Below are 13,960 nucleotides of genomic sequence, written 5' to 3'. Positions count from 1 at the left end.
GGCAAGGGCTGGCAGCTTTGCTTTTTCTGGGATGCTACTGCCTCTAGGGGTCTGGTGAGTGGTAACACAGTCACGCCTAAGAGACAGCTTCACCACAGCTGGGACAGAGGGACAGCCCCCACTGGACACACACCCCGCCCCCGCCACCGGAGGTGAGCAGAGGCTTTGAGGATGCTGTGTGATGTGAATCTTGAGGTCATCCTGATCCTATGGTATTTTGTTGCAGTTTTCTGAGCTCTTCTATGGTCTTGCTGTGAGTGCCCTCTAACAGCCAGGGCAATAGGGGATGGGGGGGTCATCCTACGTCACCAACAGAGAACTGAGGCTTAAGTGGGACTAAGACACCAGGACAATTTGGGGGCAGAGGCCAGGTCCTAAAGGCTCCTCTAGACCCTCATCCCCTGAGAAAGTTGAGGGCCAGGGGCTCAGGGGCAACGCAGGAGTCCACACCAGAGGCCATAAGCCAGATTTAGCAGCACTTTTACTTCCACATCTGAACTCCCTGGATCCTCACAACAGCCCTGTGAGGTAGGTAGGGCAGGAAGGTTTCAGAGATCCCCATTTATAAATGAGGATGCTGAGGCACAGAGAGGTGAAATGACTTGCCCAAGGTCACACAGCAAGCAGTGTAAAGGGCCCAAAGCCACCATTCTTCTGGCCCTCTGGAAGTCCCCACATCCACTCCTGTACCCCTCTGTGTTCCCACCCTCTCTTATCTCTTCTGAGTCCACAAGGGCCTTCAAGGCAGGCTGACAGCTAGGACTTTTCAGGAACAGCCATTGGGGAGGGCCTGATCAACTCCAGGTAGGCACTGACCTGTAGGGCAGGAGGCCAGCTCTGCCCTCCCCCACTTCCCAGTTGGACAGAGGGCCCAGTAGGTTCCAGAGCAAGGGTGGAGCTGGGCATGGTCCGTGAATGAAAGGGAGTAAAGGTGGGTATAAAGGTATGTGTGTCCTTTGCTAAAGATGAAGGCCACCCCCAAGTCCCAGACACGGTGTCTCAAGTGCCCCACCCTGTGCCTCCCTCATCCCACAGAGCCACAGTGAGCTTTCTCAGCAGCAAAAGGAACCACAGACATCTGCTTCTGGCACTGAACTGCTCCAGTGGACAGGTCCCATCAGGCATTCAGACCCCATCACGCAGACACAGTGCCTCCACAGCTTGACTGGGACCCTGGGCCACACCCCCGATGGCAAACAGCCGGGGCCCAGCCTGCAGACTAGAACAGGAGCAGCGGGCTGTGGGCATGGGAGGCAGTGCCTCCCAGCGCCGCCGTGCAAGGCTGAAGCCCTCCACAGAGCCCAGAGGGCACGGCTGGTTTCCTGCAGGAAGAAGACAGATGTTGTAAAGGGCACAGGCTGCAGGGGCTCCAGCTCTTTTTCTCCCTGAGCTCAGAGCATGGCCCAGCATGCATTACCCCAGCATGGGCTATCCATGCGTTGCTACTCATTGCCCCCATTTCATCACTCATTCATTTATTTATTCACATTTCTATTTCTCCATTCATTCAGTGGTCATTTGTCCTGTTTTTATCTCCTAGGCCCCTGCTGGTACAGAACCCACAGTTAGGTGCTGAGAGACACCCCAAAAGCTGAGCCAGGCAGACCACCCACTGACTGTTTTACAGATTGGAAAAGGGAAGCTCACAAAGCCATGACCCCTGGAGTACCTAGAGAAGGGCAGGAGGTGGTACTCACGCAGGGGGCTACTCTTTCCTGTCTTGGGCTCCCCTCCTATCCCTAGCCCCACAGAGACTCACCAAGGCCACCAATGGCCACGATGTGGTCCCCAAGTGAGCCAACCACAAAGTCGGCCCTCTTATCCCTCATGCGCAGGCTTCGGGGCAGCTTGGTCCAGGACCCTGCAGGGGAGGGGAGGTCAGATCTAGCCCCCTCACACACACTGCACCCCTCCATCCCATGGAGAGTGGGAGAATAGCCCAGACCAGCCACTGCTCACCATGCTCCAGGTCGAACATCTCCACAGTGTTGACAAAGTGTGGGCGGGAGTAGAAATTGTGGGGCCCGGGCTGCTGCAGGCCACCCAGGCTAAAGACGCTGCCTTCGGCCATCACGCAGCCGGCAAAGGCCCGGCGGCTGGGCAGGCTTGGGTGTCGGGTCCAGGTACGGGCCTCCAGATCAAAGGCCTCAAAAGCAGTCACTGGGAGCTTGCCCTGGCGGCCCCCTGCCAATGGAATTGGGGCACCTGGGAGGCAGCCCAGGAGGCCTGGCAGCCTCTTCCTTTACCAGGTTGCTGAGCCTTTACCACTGCCCACCCCAGCTACCCATACCCAGCTGTGTGCACACCAGAGCACAGATCAACCGCAAAGATCCTTAGGCACTGGGGTTTGGTTTTCCAGCCTCAGCAGGACCACCAGAGGTCAGAGCCTCAGAGCAACCCTGGCTCAAACCAACAAAACTTCTCTTGTCCCACCATCCCAGATTAAGCTTGATCCCAGCCAACCTATACGGATAAGTGCTTTTGGACTTAGGCCAATTTTCCACATCCCCAGGTCCTTACCCAGGACATAGATCTTGTTCCCTTTCAGGAAGGTGGAGGCCCCGTAGCAGGGTGTGGGCATCGAGGGCAGCGAAAGCCAGCAGTCCCGGCGGGGTTCATACACCCGAACCTGGGCCTGGGGGGTTGTGTCAGGGCCCATTCCCCCCAGTGCATACACCATACCATCTGCAGAGAAAAGAGTAATACAGACTATCCCTGGGCCTGGCCACAGCACTCCACCCTGACAACAGCCCTGGTCAGGCCTGGAGGTGGCTTAGGACAAACCTATTTATGGTACCCCTCCCTGGCAGCAGAAACCCTCCTGCCTGCCTGGAGTGGGGGCTGGGAGAGCTAGGATTCTCACTCTGGCCAGGGCCCCTTCAAGTGAAGAGCAGGAGGCAGCCAATCTAATTATAAGCCGTCTCTGTCTCCCTGGAGACGCTATGGCAACCACATCTGGCATCCAAGCAGGACTGGTGGTCAGACCTGGAGGCCACAATGTAGGGACTCTCATGGGGGAAGGAAGGTGGGGGCCATATGGAGATCTGTTCAGCATGGAGCTCAGACTGGGGAGGGGGCTCTGGGGATCAGCTGGGGGGCTGGGAGAGGAGCTTGGGCCTGCAGGATGGGGGTGCTGTCCACAAGCCTTCTGCCAGCACTTCTGTACCCTGCCCTTTCACTAGAGTAGGTTCTTGCCCTGTTATACGCTCAGGGTCAGCTGGGGGCATGTGTGGGGGCCTTGGGCAGACAGCCAGTTAGCTAGGGGCTTCCATGGCAACTGCCTCCAGGCCAGCTTGGCTTTTGTCCATCTCAGTCTCCCTTGTTTGTTTGTGTGGTGCGAGGAATTTAAGCACTTGCCGGGCTCTGAGCCAAGGCCCTGCTCCCATCCCCCTCTCCCAGACTATTTATAACTGTGGGAGTCATTGGGCCACCCCTCCTTGTCTCTCACAGAGGAGGAATGGGGCAGGGAGGTGGCTTGGGCCTCCCATCATGCTGGTGGCTAGCCTGGGCTCCCACCTCACAGCTGGAAAAGGCAGTTTAGGCTGCTGCTAGCCCAGCTCAGAGCTAGGTAGGGAAGGGTACAAGAAACAAAGCCATGTCCAGGGCACCCAGGCAAAATTTACAGCTCTTGCCCAATCTCTGAAGGTAAGGGACCAAGTCAGGAAAGAATGGAGGGTGTTGGGGCACCTGAGGGACCTTCCTTGGGAGGCCACTCACCTCTCTCCACAGTTGCAACCCCCATGGCTGCCTGAGGTAGGGTGGCCCGACGCTCCCAGCGGCCCTCGTCAGCCAGGAAGGCCTCCACAGCAGCTACCGGGCTCTGGCCCTCATCCACACCGCCCACCACTAGCACCTGCTTGCCCAGTACCACAGCAGCCGCACCAGCCCGGGCAGTGGGCAGGGGCGCCAGTGCCAGCCACGTATGTGAGGCCATGTCCAATGTCTCGGCAGTGTCCAAAGGCAGTCCAGCTCGGCCACAGCCCCCCAACACTAGCAGGTGCCCATCCTGGTATGCCACTGTACCATATACCCGGCAGGTGGGCATGGGTGGGAACACCTGCCAAGCAAAGGCCCGGCCACCTCCTGTAGCCATGGTGTTCACCTCCAGTGGCAGGCCATGCTATCTGCTCAGGCTGCAGGCCTCACTGAAGGGCATGATGGGGCCACATCTTGACTCTACCAGGGCTACAAGGGAGTGTGGGGCCAGTCCAAGGACTTTGCTTTCACCTAGAGAAAAGAGGGAAAACAAAGGGTCAGAGCCACTGACCAGCCCCTCAGGGTACAGATGAGCAGCCTGGCCCAAAATTGCTGGTGGGAAAAGCAGAGGGAAGACACACCTCCACTGCCTAGCACACTGATGTGGAGGTCCTCCTGGAGTGGGAAGGAGGGCAGTCTCCCAGTTACCCAGGCAACTTCCCAACTTGCTATGGGGCTTGAGGGATTCTCCTCCCATACCTTGCCCTCACCTAGTTGCTCCCCGGTTGAATCTAGGTCTAGGTGGGAGGTAAGGTGACTAGAATAGGACTTTCCACCCTAGCCCCCTTCCCTTTGCCTCAACAATCCTCACCCTGGTGCTCTGCATCAGTGGAGTTTTACTGTACCCTCCCCCTTACTGGCTTCCAGTGTGCTCTGGGCAGCCATCAGGGTCTCCAACCTGCTGCCAGGGATCAGAGTCCAGGGTATCCTTAAAACCCCTTTGGGAGCCATTCCATAGACTGCATCCATTCCCACCAGCAAAGGCCAAGATCAGGGTGTTTGAGACTGGGAGGGGAGGGGCTGGAGGCCAGAGTCCCACATTTCCCCTCAAGATCTACCCTCAGGGGTTTGCCCATGCCAAGTCCCCAGAGGCCTGCCTTCTTGGTGTCTGGGACGGGGAGGGGGATGATTTTTGGGAACTCACGAGCACTGGACTCTAGGTTCCCAGAGTCCAGGGCGTTGCCAGCAGAAATGGGCAGCTGGACTTCACAGATTCCAAGTTCCCTGGCTTCTCCTTTCCCGCGGGGAGGCACGCTCCTGGGACCCCTGGCGCGAGGGCCTCCCGGCCCCAAACTTCCAGCTCGCGGAAGGGGGGGCGGGTCCGAGCGAGCGCGCTTGGGGCTCTACACCCCGCGCCCTAAACTTCCCCTGAGCGCGGCTCCCGCGGGACTCACCGGCCGGGGCTCCGGCGCCGCCGGGGCGCAGGGTCCGCGGTTCCGGTTCCGCTGGTGCCTGATCTGGCTGGGTCTGAGGCCGGGCTCCGGCGGGGCTCCGGTGGGGCTCCGGCGGGGCTCCGGCTCTTCTCCGGCGCGGGGCGGGGCTGGACAGGGTCCGCCCCTCGTCCCCCCTCCCGACTCGGGAAAACCTCCCCCCTGCTTTAACCCCGCACCTGCCGTGGCCGGAGCAGGGCGCGCCGACCCATGGTCACACGGAAACCGGTGAACAGACAGACGGACATGTGGACGCTGAGCCTGCCCAGGATTTGGGGTCCGACCTCGGACTGGGGGAGAAAGGAAGAAGCGGTGGGCCGCACGACACGTGTATGGTGGGGGCCGTTCTCAGCAGGACCCAGCCTGCGAGCACCGGCGAAGGGGCGGGCCAGCAGAACCTGGGGGCTTGAGAAGCGGGCGCCTGCCCACCACCGCTGCGCTCCGAAGAGCCCACGACAGGCTTCGCGGCGGCGCCCCCTGGAGGCCTCTTAGGGTATGTCCTGGGCCTTTGGTGGGGGCAATGGTTCGGTCGCCCTTCCCCAAGCACTGATGAGGGCACAGAACAGGTTCTGTGGTGCACATTGAGGGTAGCAGAGGGTGGAGGAGCAGAAAGTGCCAGCCCCCGTACTTGACAGGCCCTTCCACAGGCATGGGTGGGGGCGATTTTTGTGGGGGAGGGTAACAGAGCAGGTGATGAAGAGTCAGAGGCCAGGGGACCTCCCAGGCAGGTCACTCTGGGCTTATTCTGCAGGGCCTGAGGCCTGGGCTACTCTGGGACCCAAGGCACTTTGTGACTGTCCATCTTCAGGGTCCTGGGCCTGCCTCTAGCCAACTCCGGGGTCAGGCAAGAACAAGTTGGTGTGACAGAGGCAGACCTACCTCAGACCCAGACCCTGGCCCATCCTATCTTCTGAGCATCAAGAGTACTGGCTAAGTCTGTGAGCTAGGGGCCCATTTGTACAGGTCAGTGGTCACCTATGAGAAGAAGTCCTCGTGATTGTGCTTGCTACCATTTGTCCCTCTTTCATGGACAGCGTCTGCCTCACTTTCTCCAGAAGCACACCAGGAGACTGAGATACAAGTGCATATAGTTAATGTGGGAGATGAGGACAAGAAGCACCAGTAGAGGAGTGGCAAGAAGACAGGGAAAGCAGCCAATAAAGGGGTGTGTCATCAAACAAGTTCCCACTGTGAGCAACAAGGACCAAATCCTGCTGGGGACTCTGGGAGCCATTGTAGAACATGGGCCTCACATTATTGTTCCCATCAGAGCAAGGGAATGCTAAGGTATTCATTCTCAAATCTCCATCAGTCATGGGTTGAGAGCAACTTGGAGACATGAATACTCTAGCCTGCCTGACCTCTGGCCAGCCTAGAGTGTGGGCAGAGCATTCTGACCAGAGAGAGAGTCTTCAGTCCCTTTCAGGGGCTGGCAGATGGAGTTGGACGGCCCGCATGGAAATGGTGCCAAGGCTGGTTGCAGATCCTGGCTAGAAGGCTTTCATCCTCCCACTCCACTCTGCCCCCAACATGCTCCTCAGTTAGGCCAGTCACTGGTACCTTCCTCCATAGGGTATTCACACTGTCCTGCAGACCCCCTCACACTTCCCACTGTTCCCTTTCCAGGCCCCTTCCCCTCTCCTTTCCAGTAATTAAGCACATAAAAGCCTCCTGCCTTTAGATACCTCCCAGCACCCCAAGTCCTTCCATTGTTCCCTTCCTTCCAGTCAAACTCTTGAAGTCATCTTCTCTCACAGTTTCCATTGCCTTGGTGTTGGCCATCTTATATCTGCTACCACTGCTCCCCAAAACTTGGTATTGCCAAAGTCACCATGGAACACCATATAGCTAAAATGGGGCAGGGTGGGGCGGCTATCGTCTTTTTCTCAACTGAAATCTTTCTGGCCTCTTCAAAGCCTCACCCACCCTTGTGACCTTGGCTTCCTCCTGCTGCTTGTCCTGCCCCTCGGAGGCTTTTACAGGCCCTGCTTCCTCTCCTTCCCCAGGAAGTGCCTCCTCAACACCCAGCCTTGGCTTTTCTCCCTGGCACATAGACTCCCTCCTGGGGTGATCTCTCCAAGGCCACTGGCCTCACTCACATCTAGATCTTCACCAGATCTCTCTGCTCAGGTGGATATGGGTCTAGGGTCCATCACTAAGGGATATAAAAGATGCCAAATAGAGAGGAAGGGCTGGATCCTGGGACGGCCCTGTGGTCTCTCCAACCTCATCTCATCTGATCCCAGTTATGCCTGGGATGGTCAGCATCCACCAAAGTCCAGGTCAAGTCAGACTTGGCCCTGATTAATGATCCCAGAGAGTTCCATCTGGGACGTTCTGGGTACCAAGAGGCAAAAGGATCAGCCTCCCCTCAGGAAGCTAGGTACCCCAGACCATTTCCCTGAACCCATATCATCCCCACAGTTCTAATGTGTGGAAGGAACACAGACTAGGGATGGACCTACCTTTTTTTGTCTTCCACTTTGCGCTGACCTCTAGGCTGGACATCACCAGAGAGGTATCCTCTTTCCAGGACACACCTAGGCCCATGTCATCCCTGGAGGCTGGACTCTGCTTCTTCATGGAAGTGGCTTCTGTTTACACAGGCCTGGCCCCACCTGCACATGGGGGGCCAACACTGCTGGCTTTAGAGAAGCTATAGAAGACAACTTGGGCAGAAGATGAGGCTGGATTGGTCCTAAGAGTGAACAACTAATCCTCAACCATGGATGGGGCAGAGATGGGGCTCACCCTCAGTTGGGAACTGGGAGTGCTAAGGTGGGACTTCCTGATTGCAACCCCGCGACCCTGGCCCTTGAGACCCCATCCTTCCCTTCTCTCTACCAATACAAGGGGCCAGAAGCATTGACCCCAGAGGAGCAGGAGAGTTTGCATTTCCTGCTGGATATCTTGGCTATGCTTAAAGGCACTGAGGACCCCACCATCAGGGCTGAGGCCCTGAGAAGCTCAGGTGCACAAGGTGAGGCCTAGGGTGGGGTGAGTGTTTCTCTCTAGGGGTGCCCAGACCCCTCTGTAGAGGCAGGGAAGCATAGATCAGGTAGAGGATCCTGGGGTTTTATGGGGAGTGAGGAGGGCTATCAACCAGTCCCCAAATGAAGCATCCAGTCACACTCTGTGACTGCCCATAGGCTTCCACGGGCCCCCCAGCTACCAAATTTACACCACTGTACATGTCAGGTCCAAGAGTTATGACAATATTTTTGCCTCTTAGCTCAGGCTCTGACCCAAGTACAGATGCCCCCACCATCTCATCCATGAAACCAGGACTTCCAGGTTGACTCCCAACCTGGAGTTGGGGGCCCTTGACCAAGAAGTGCCTTTGGTCAGAGCAATAGAGACCATTCTGACCCTTTAGACTCCTAAGGTTAATTTTTACCTACGTTCTCTCATCTGATGCTGCTTGGGTAGTGAGCCCTGTAACCGTCACCTCTCTGCTGGCCCCAGGGTACATGTGGAAAGACTGTACAGGTGGAAAGAAGTCCCAATCTCTTAGGCCAAAAAGCAGGGATTTGGGGAAGAGTTAAGACTTTAGGGAGGGCTTTCTGCCACTGAGGGAGCTAAGGCTGGACCAGGGTCCTCCCACCACACCTGTGGGCATGCTCCTAAGCAAGTACACTCAGGCCCACACTGGTATGCTGGGACTCTCAGATTGGACATGCCCAGCTTTGGGCTTATTTGCCACAAATGTGTGCAAACCAGCCTTTCATACCACATGCAGTGAGCCCACTCTCAGGAATAGGGGAAGGCCTGCTGCCCTCAGAGGAGGTACAAAGAGGCTCCCGAGGGACACTCTCAGGCAGGGTGCACTCCTCTTTCACCCTCTGTTCAGGCACCTGGGACAGAGGTGGGCCTTGCCAGTGGCTGCAGGAGGACTAAAAGGGTGAAGGGTAGCTTGGACCTTGCCAAAAATCCCTCCCACATGTCGTTACACCATCAAGCCCCTCAGAGAAGGTGTCAGACGAGCCCCTAATCCAATGCTAGTCTGGTGCAGTCTTGCCTGGGGCAGCGGCCGAAAGCGCCTCTGCCCCTCACACTCCTGCACAGGTCCGCAAGGGTTTAGAGCGGTCCTCTCTGCCACCTCCTCCAGGAAGTCTTCTCTGGTTTCCGCTTGTCCAGCCCCCAGACTTTGGGGGAAACGGGGTCTCGGGGGGTCAAGGGTCACTAGGGCGGGCCAGGTCCCGGAAGCGGAAGCGCGGCGCACTTCCGGTGCGCAGCAGGCGGCCATGTTGGAGCAGCGGAGGCGGCGCAGAGGCGCGTCCAGGGTCCCCGCGGCGGCGCCGGTAGGTTGGGGCCGTGGGCCTAGCCACGCCGCGGAGGGGTCGTCCGCGAGGCGGCAGGGTGGATGGGCCGGGTGGCCGGCTCCTTCGGGACCAGCGCCCTCCGCCGGCCCGGCCGAGACCCCCAACCCCCACCCCGTGCCCAAAGACCCCACCCTGGAGCTGTGCGACCCCGTCGCGCTCTCACCGCCTGTCCCGTGCATTTCGCTTCCTCTAAGGCCCCCCGCTCCTACCGTCGGCTTGGGTCTCAGGGACGCGGACTCCCAGCCTGAGGGCCCTGATCTGCCCCCGCCCCAGTTTCGCTTGGTTAGGGCCGCTCCCGTCCTGCATCTTTTCATCAGCTTCCCCGGCCTGCCCCGGGGACACTTGTGAAGGGAAGTCAGGGGTCGGGCTGCAGTCTCTGTTTTCCGGAGCCTCTTGGAAAGCCCAGGAGACCCCTCCCAAGGGCCCAGGCCGACCTGAGCGGAAGAGCCCCGAGTTCACCCCCAATATCTGTGCCTGGAGGTAACAGGTTCCTCCTTATTGTACAGTTCACAGCCCTGGGAACTACACCCCTTGGGAAAAAAGAGAACTAAAGTCATGTGTAAGGACTGTGCTTGGAGAATGGCCTCTGGAGAGGGGAAGTGCCCGAGACACCTGAGCATCCAACAATGTTTCCAAACAAAGAGCCCCAGGGCACTTCCTCCAGGGAATTCTGAAAACTTCTGCTCCACTAGGGGGAGGAAGAAGCTGCACAGACTCACCTCTTGGCCCCAGAGACTTGCCTGATCCCAGCTGATCTTTTAATTCTCCTGTGCAGCTGCGGAGCTGTCTCTGGGACCCCTCAGTGATGGGTTAGACTAGATGTTAGTCATGATTGACGGCCTACAGCTTTTAAAGAGAAGGCTGGGACAACTTGGGTCTTCCCAGACAGCTCTAAATGGGCTGTACCAAAGTCGTTTTCCAAGCCCTAGTTAGGACAGTTCAGATCTCTAGGGTCCGCTTTATTAACCATCTTACTCGGAGTCATTGGCTCCCAGACCTTGGGCTCTTGGTCTGGCTGCCTGGCGCCAGGCTGCCTGATTGCCTTGAGATGTATTATTAGTACCTGCTACTCATCTTTTTAGTTTCTGTTGAAGGAGAGTCTGGCTTTTTCCCTGGGGTTGGTCTCCATGGCTCTAGTGCTAGGAATTGGACCTCTGAGTGGACTGTCTGGGAACTCTGAAAGCAGAACTTCTGGTGGGCAGGGAGGTCCACCCCTGGGCACCTGAACAGCAGCAGCTGTAGGAACAGAGATCGTCATGGACTTTGGATGTAAGTCTGGGCCCTTTGGCCAGCATTCAAGGAACATTCAAAGCTTGTATTACCCTGCTGTCCCCTGTTTTTCCAGCTAGACCTCCCAGCCCTGACCACAGATTCCAGTCACACCAAGTTTGCCTTACTCTTTCTCACTTTGGAGCCATTGCATTGGCTGTTGCCCTTTTTGCTCCATCTCCATCTGGTCCTTTCCTATTCATCATTCATGTCCCACATGAATATTCCTCTCCCGGGAATGCTTCCCTTACCCATTGGCAAGCTGAGCTGTGTGCCAGTGTGCATTCCCAAGAACCTTGAGGGTATCTCTATCTTGCCTTCTGTACAGGGCTCCTGGAAGACAGAGATATTTGCCTGTATTCCCAGTGTTGAGTCTAATACTAGGAATTTGGCCAAGCCCAGATCTTTCCAGGGGCCCGTCAGCAGGTTGGATGGCTCTGATGAGCTTATGGGCATGTATCCTGAAGAAGCTGCCTCTGACCCATATGAGTCCCCCACCTCTACCCCACCACCCTCCACCGTGATAGGTGGAGAAGACCAGGGTTTTGCCCCAAGGAGTGGCTCACTCTGGCCAGGCCCCTCTGTGTCAATAGATGTTATTGTGAAGATTGCTGGCCCTGATTGACCTATCTACCGGTCCTGGCCCCTGTCTCGGTGCTGTTCTTATTGACTCTTCCTTTTGCCTTGGAGGTGCCAAGCGCTGGTTTGCGGATACCCAGGCAGATCTGCAGTGCCTAATGCCATGAGCGTGGTGGTGCAGCATGTGGAGGAGAAAGCTGTGCACTCCTGGTCGCGGATCTCCACGGCAGGGAAGAAGGCCCTGGAGGAAGCGCTGCTTGTCTTTAACCCCATGAGCCAGGATCTCAGTGCCACTGAGGCCCAGCTTGTGGCCTTCCTGCAGGGCCTGCGGGATGATGGCTTCCAACCTACCATCCTGCGCAGCGGTGATGTCTATGGCTATAGTTCGTGCACAGCCAACCCCCCAAGCCAGACAAAGCTTCAAGCTCGTGCCCCCACCCCAGCTGCCACATCACCTCCAGCCAGTGCTCCCCGAACTGCCATGCGGCTGCCTGCAGGCCGGGCCACGCTGCTCCCCATGCCACTGTCTGGCAGGCTGGCCAAAGCATCCACACCAACCCTCGCCAAGCATGCCACCACCAACCTGCTACTGAGCTCCCTGAAGCAGTCAAGTGCCAGCCGTGCCCGGGGTGCAGCAGTGGGCTTTCCCACCCACCTCTATCCAGGTGTCTACCCTGCCATGCGGCTCTCCGTTGTCCTTGAGGCCCTGGTTCCACTCAAGACTCCCATGCCCTGCTTGGGTGCCAAGCACAAGGCACAGTCACTGCAGCTCTCACTTGCAGACTCTCCCCTGAAGCTGCGGAAAGGTCCAGGGAAGAGGCTGGGGAATTCCCAGCCCAAAGCTCCCAGAAAAGCCACAAGCAAGGGCTCCAAGTGTCTGACTCGAAGAGGCCCCAGGGCTGGACCCCGACAAGGCACTGGGCCCCAGAGCAAGACCTACAAAGCCTCTGGTTCCCTCAGTGGCCCACGAATGAAAGGTGGCTGTGCTCTGGGCACCAAAACAGCCCAGGCCAAAGCTTCCCGTGCCCAGGCCAAGGTGGCTCGAACACAAGCCAAAGCTGCCAAGGCCCGGGCAGAAGCCAAGGCAGCACGGATCAAGGCCAAGGCCAAAGCCAAGGCAGTGCGGGCCAAGGCTAAGGCCAAGGCAGTGCAGGCCAGGGCCAAGGCCAGGGCAGTGCGGGCCAGGGCCAAGGCCAAGGCAGTGCGGGCCAGGGCCAAGGCCAAGGCAGTGCGGGCCAGGGCCAAGGCCAAGGCAGTGCGGGCCAGGGCCAAGGTGGCTCGGACCCATCCCAGGGGCAGGGGCAGGCCAAAAAGGTCTGTTCAGGCCAGGACTGCAAGGAGGGGCCGGAAAAGCTGCCCTGAGCCTGTGGGACAGAAGAGGAAAAGGACTGAGGAGGCAAAGGATCTTCCTCCCCAGAAGAGAACACGGCTTGGGCCCCAATCCCCTAAGGTATGGCTAGGACCTGGAACGGCAAAGCTGCTGAAATTCCGGGCCATCAAGGTGGACAGGCAGTCCTCAGATGATGAGGTGCGGCTGCAGGCTCAACGGATCCTCCGTGTGAACCTTTCCCCTGTAATACGACTTCAGCCATTGTTGCCATACTCAGCACCCTGATTCCTTCACGTAGCAACGTTTGGGGAAACTGAGCCCAGTTGTCTGTGTGGCCAGTGGCACAGTGTGCAATGCCCATGGATTCCACAACCCTAAAGACTCTGGGTGCCTCTCCAGGGCCCTGAGAGCCACCAGCCTCCTTTCAGAGACTGGAGGATGTGGGGTGGGGTGGGCGGGTGGGAGGGATGGTGTCATGGCGCGATGCACTGTGACTTGTTACTCTTCAAGTTGTATGTCCACTATTCCATCTATCACGTTTTATACCTTTCCACCTTCCAGTCTCCCTGCCCACACTCCATGGTCTTTTTTTGTATATGTGACTGCTGGTAGGCCAGCTTGGGTGTTTAGAAAAGGTAGCCCCAGGAACAGGAATGCCAGAGAGGGTCCTGGTAGCCCAGGGAAGGTCATGAATGTGAGTGAAGGGCAGCCTCCAGGCCCCTGAGGGCAGGGGCAGAGCCACTCTAAGGTGGGACACCTCCCCTTGGGGCTGCCCTGGTTTGATAATCCGGATGCTCCCTTGGAGGAGGACAATAGGTGGCTCTGTGGGGAAACTTGCAGCCTGCAGGTTTTTAGGCCAGGGAAGGGGAGGTACAGACAGCCTGGCCTTGTCTTCCAGTCTACTCTGGCTGAAACCTTGGAGCTTTGTGTGGGCTTGTCTGGGGCAGGGCGGGGCCTAAATCGGCTGAAGTACTTCTGCCTACTCTTTTCTCTGCTTCTTTCAGGAGAGGGACTATCGTCGACATCCCCAGTTGGTGGCAAGGGGTTGGGGCTTGAGTCAGGGGCCAGGGTAGCTCTGGGTTGTAGGGCCACAGAGTCCCCTCACTGACCAAGGAATTATATTGGATGGGTGGAGTGCTGCGGTCTCTGAGCATGGAGAGTTTCCACACTGCCTCTCAGTGCTTTCTGCCTGGGTTCCAAGTGCTCTATTCCCAGGTCCAGCCTCAGCATGTCTTCCAACAGGGGCCTGTATGTTCAGACATTATTGGTTCTTC

At 57.8% G+C, this 13,960-nt stretch overlaps 2 protein-coding genes across 4 annotated transcripts; one reads left to right on the top strand and one right to left on the bottom strand.

Moving 5' to 3' along the window:
* Positions 1-463: 463 nt before the first annotated feature.
* KLHDC8B (kelch domain containing 8B) lies at positions 464-5,299 on the bottom strand. The gene is made up of 6 exons (XM_067754404.1): positions 5,151-5,299; positions 3,718-4,227; positions 2,521-2,685; positions 1,960-2,184; positions 1,760-1,861; positions 464-1,322 (listed from the first exon to the last, which is right to left on the bottom strand). Exons 2-6 carry the CDS (start codon positions 4,091-4,093, stop codon positions 1,126-1,128), a joined length of 1,065 nt encoding a protein of 354 aa, XP_067610505.1. The 5' UTR covers positions 4,094-4,227; positions 5,151-5,299; the 3' UTR covers positions 464-1,125.
* A 259-nt stretch (positions 5,300-5,558) lies between these two features.
* CCDC71 (coiled-coil domain containing 71) lies at positions 5,559-12,971 on the top strand. 3 transcript variants are annotated; one of them, XM_067754400.1, is made up of 2 exons: positions 5,559-5,679; positions 11,468-12,971. In XM_067754400.1, exon 2 carries the CDS (start codon positions 11,520-11,522, stop codon positions 12,969-12,971), a length of 1,452 nt encoding a protein of 483 aa, XP_067610501.1. In that variant the 5' UTR covers positions 5,559-5,679; positions 11,468-11,519. The 3 variants fall into 3 exon arrangements, with proteins under 3 accessions (XP_067610501.1, XP_067610502.1, XP_067610500.1); XM_067754401.1 differs by lacking the exon at positions 5,559-5,679 and adding an exon at positions 9,385-9,487; XM_067754399.1 differs by lacking the exon at positions 5,559-5,679 and adding an exon at positions 9,585-10,777.
* Positions 12,972-13,960: the final 989 nt, after the last annotated feature.

This window comes from Pseudorca crassidens, chromosome 10 (assembly GCF_039906515.1).
Source record: "Pseudorca crassidens isolate mPseCra1 chromosome 10, mPseCra1.hap1, whole genome shotgun sequence".
Classification (NCBI taxonomy): Eukaryota; Metazoa; Chordata; class Mammalia; order Artiodactyla; family Delphinidae; genus Pseudorca; species Pseudorca crassidens.
The sequence above is the reverse complement of the archived record's forward strand: the minus strand, read 5'-3'. Positions and strand labels throughout refer to the sequence as shown.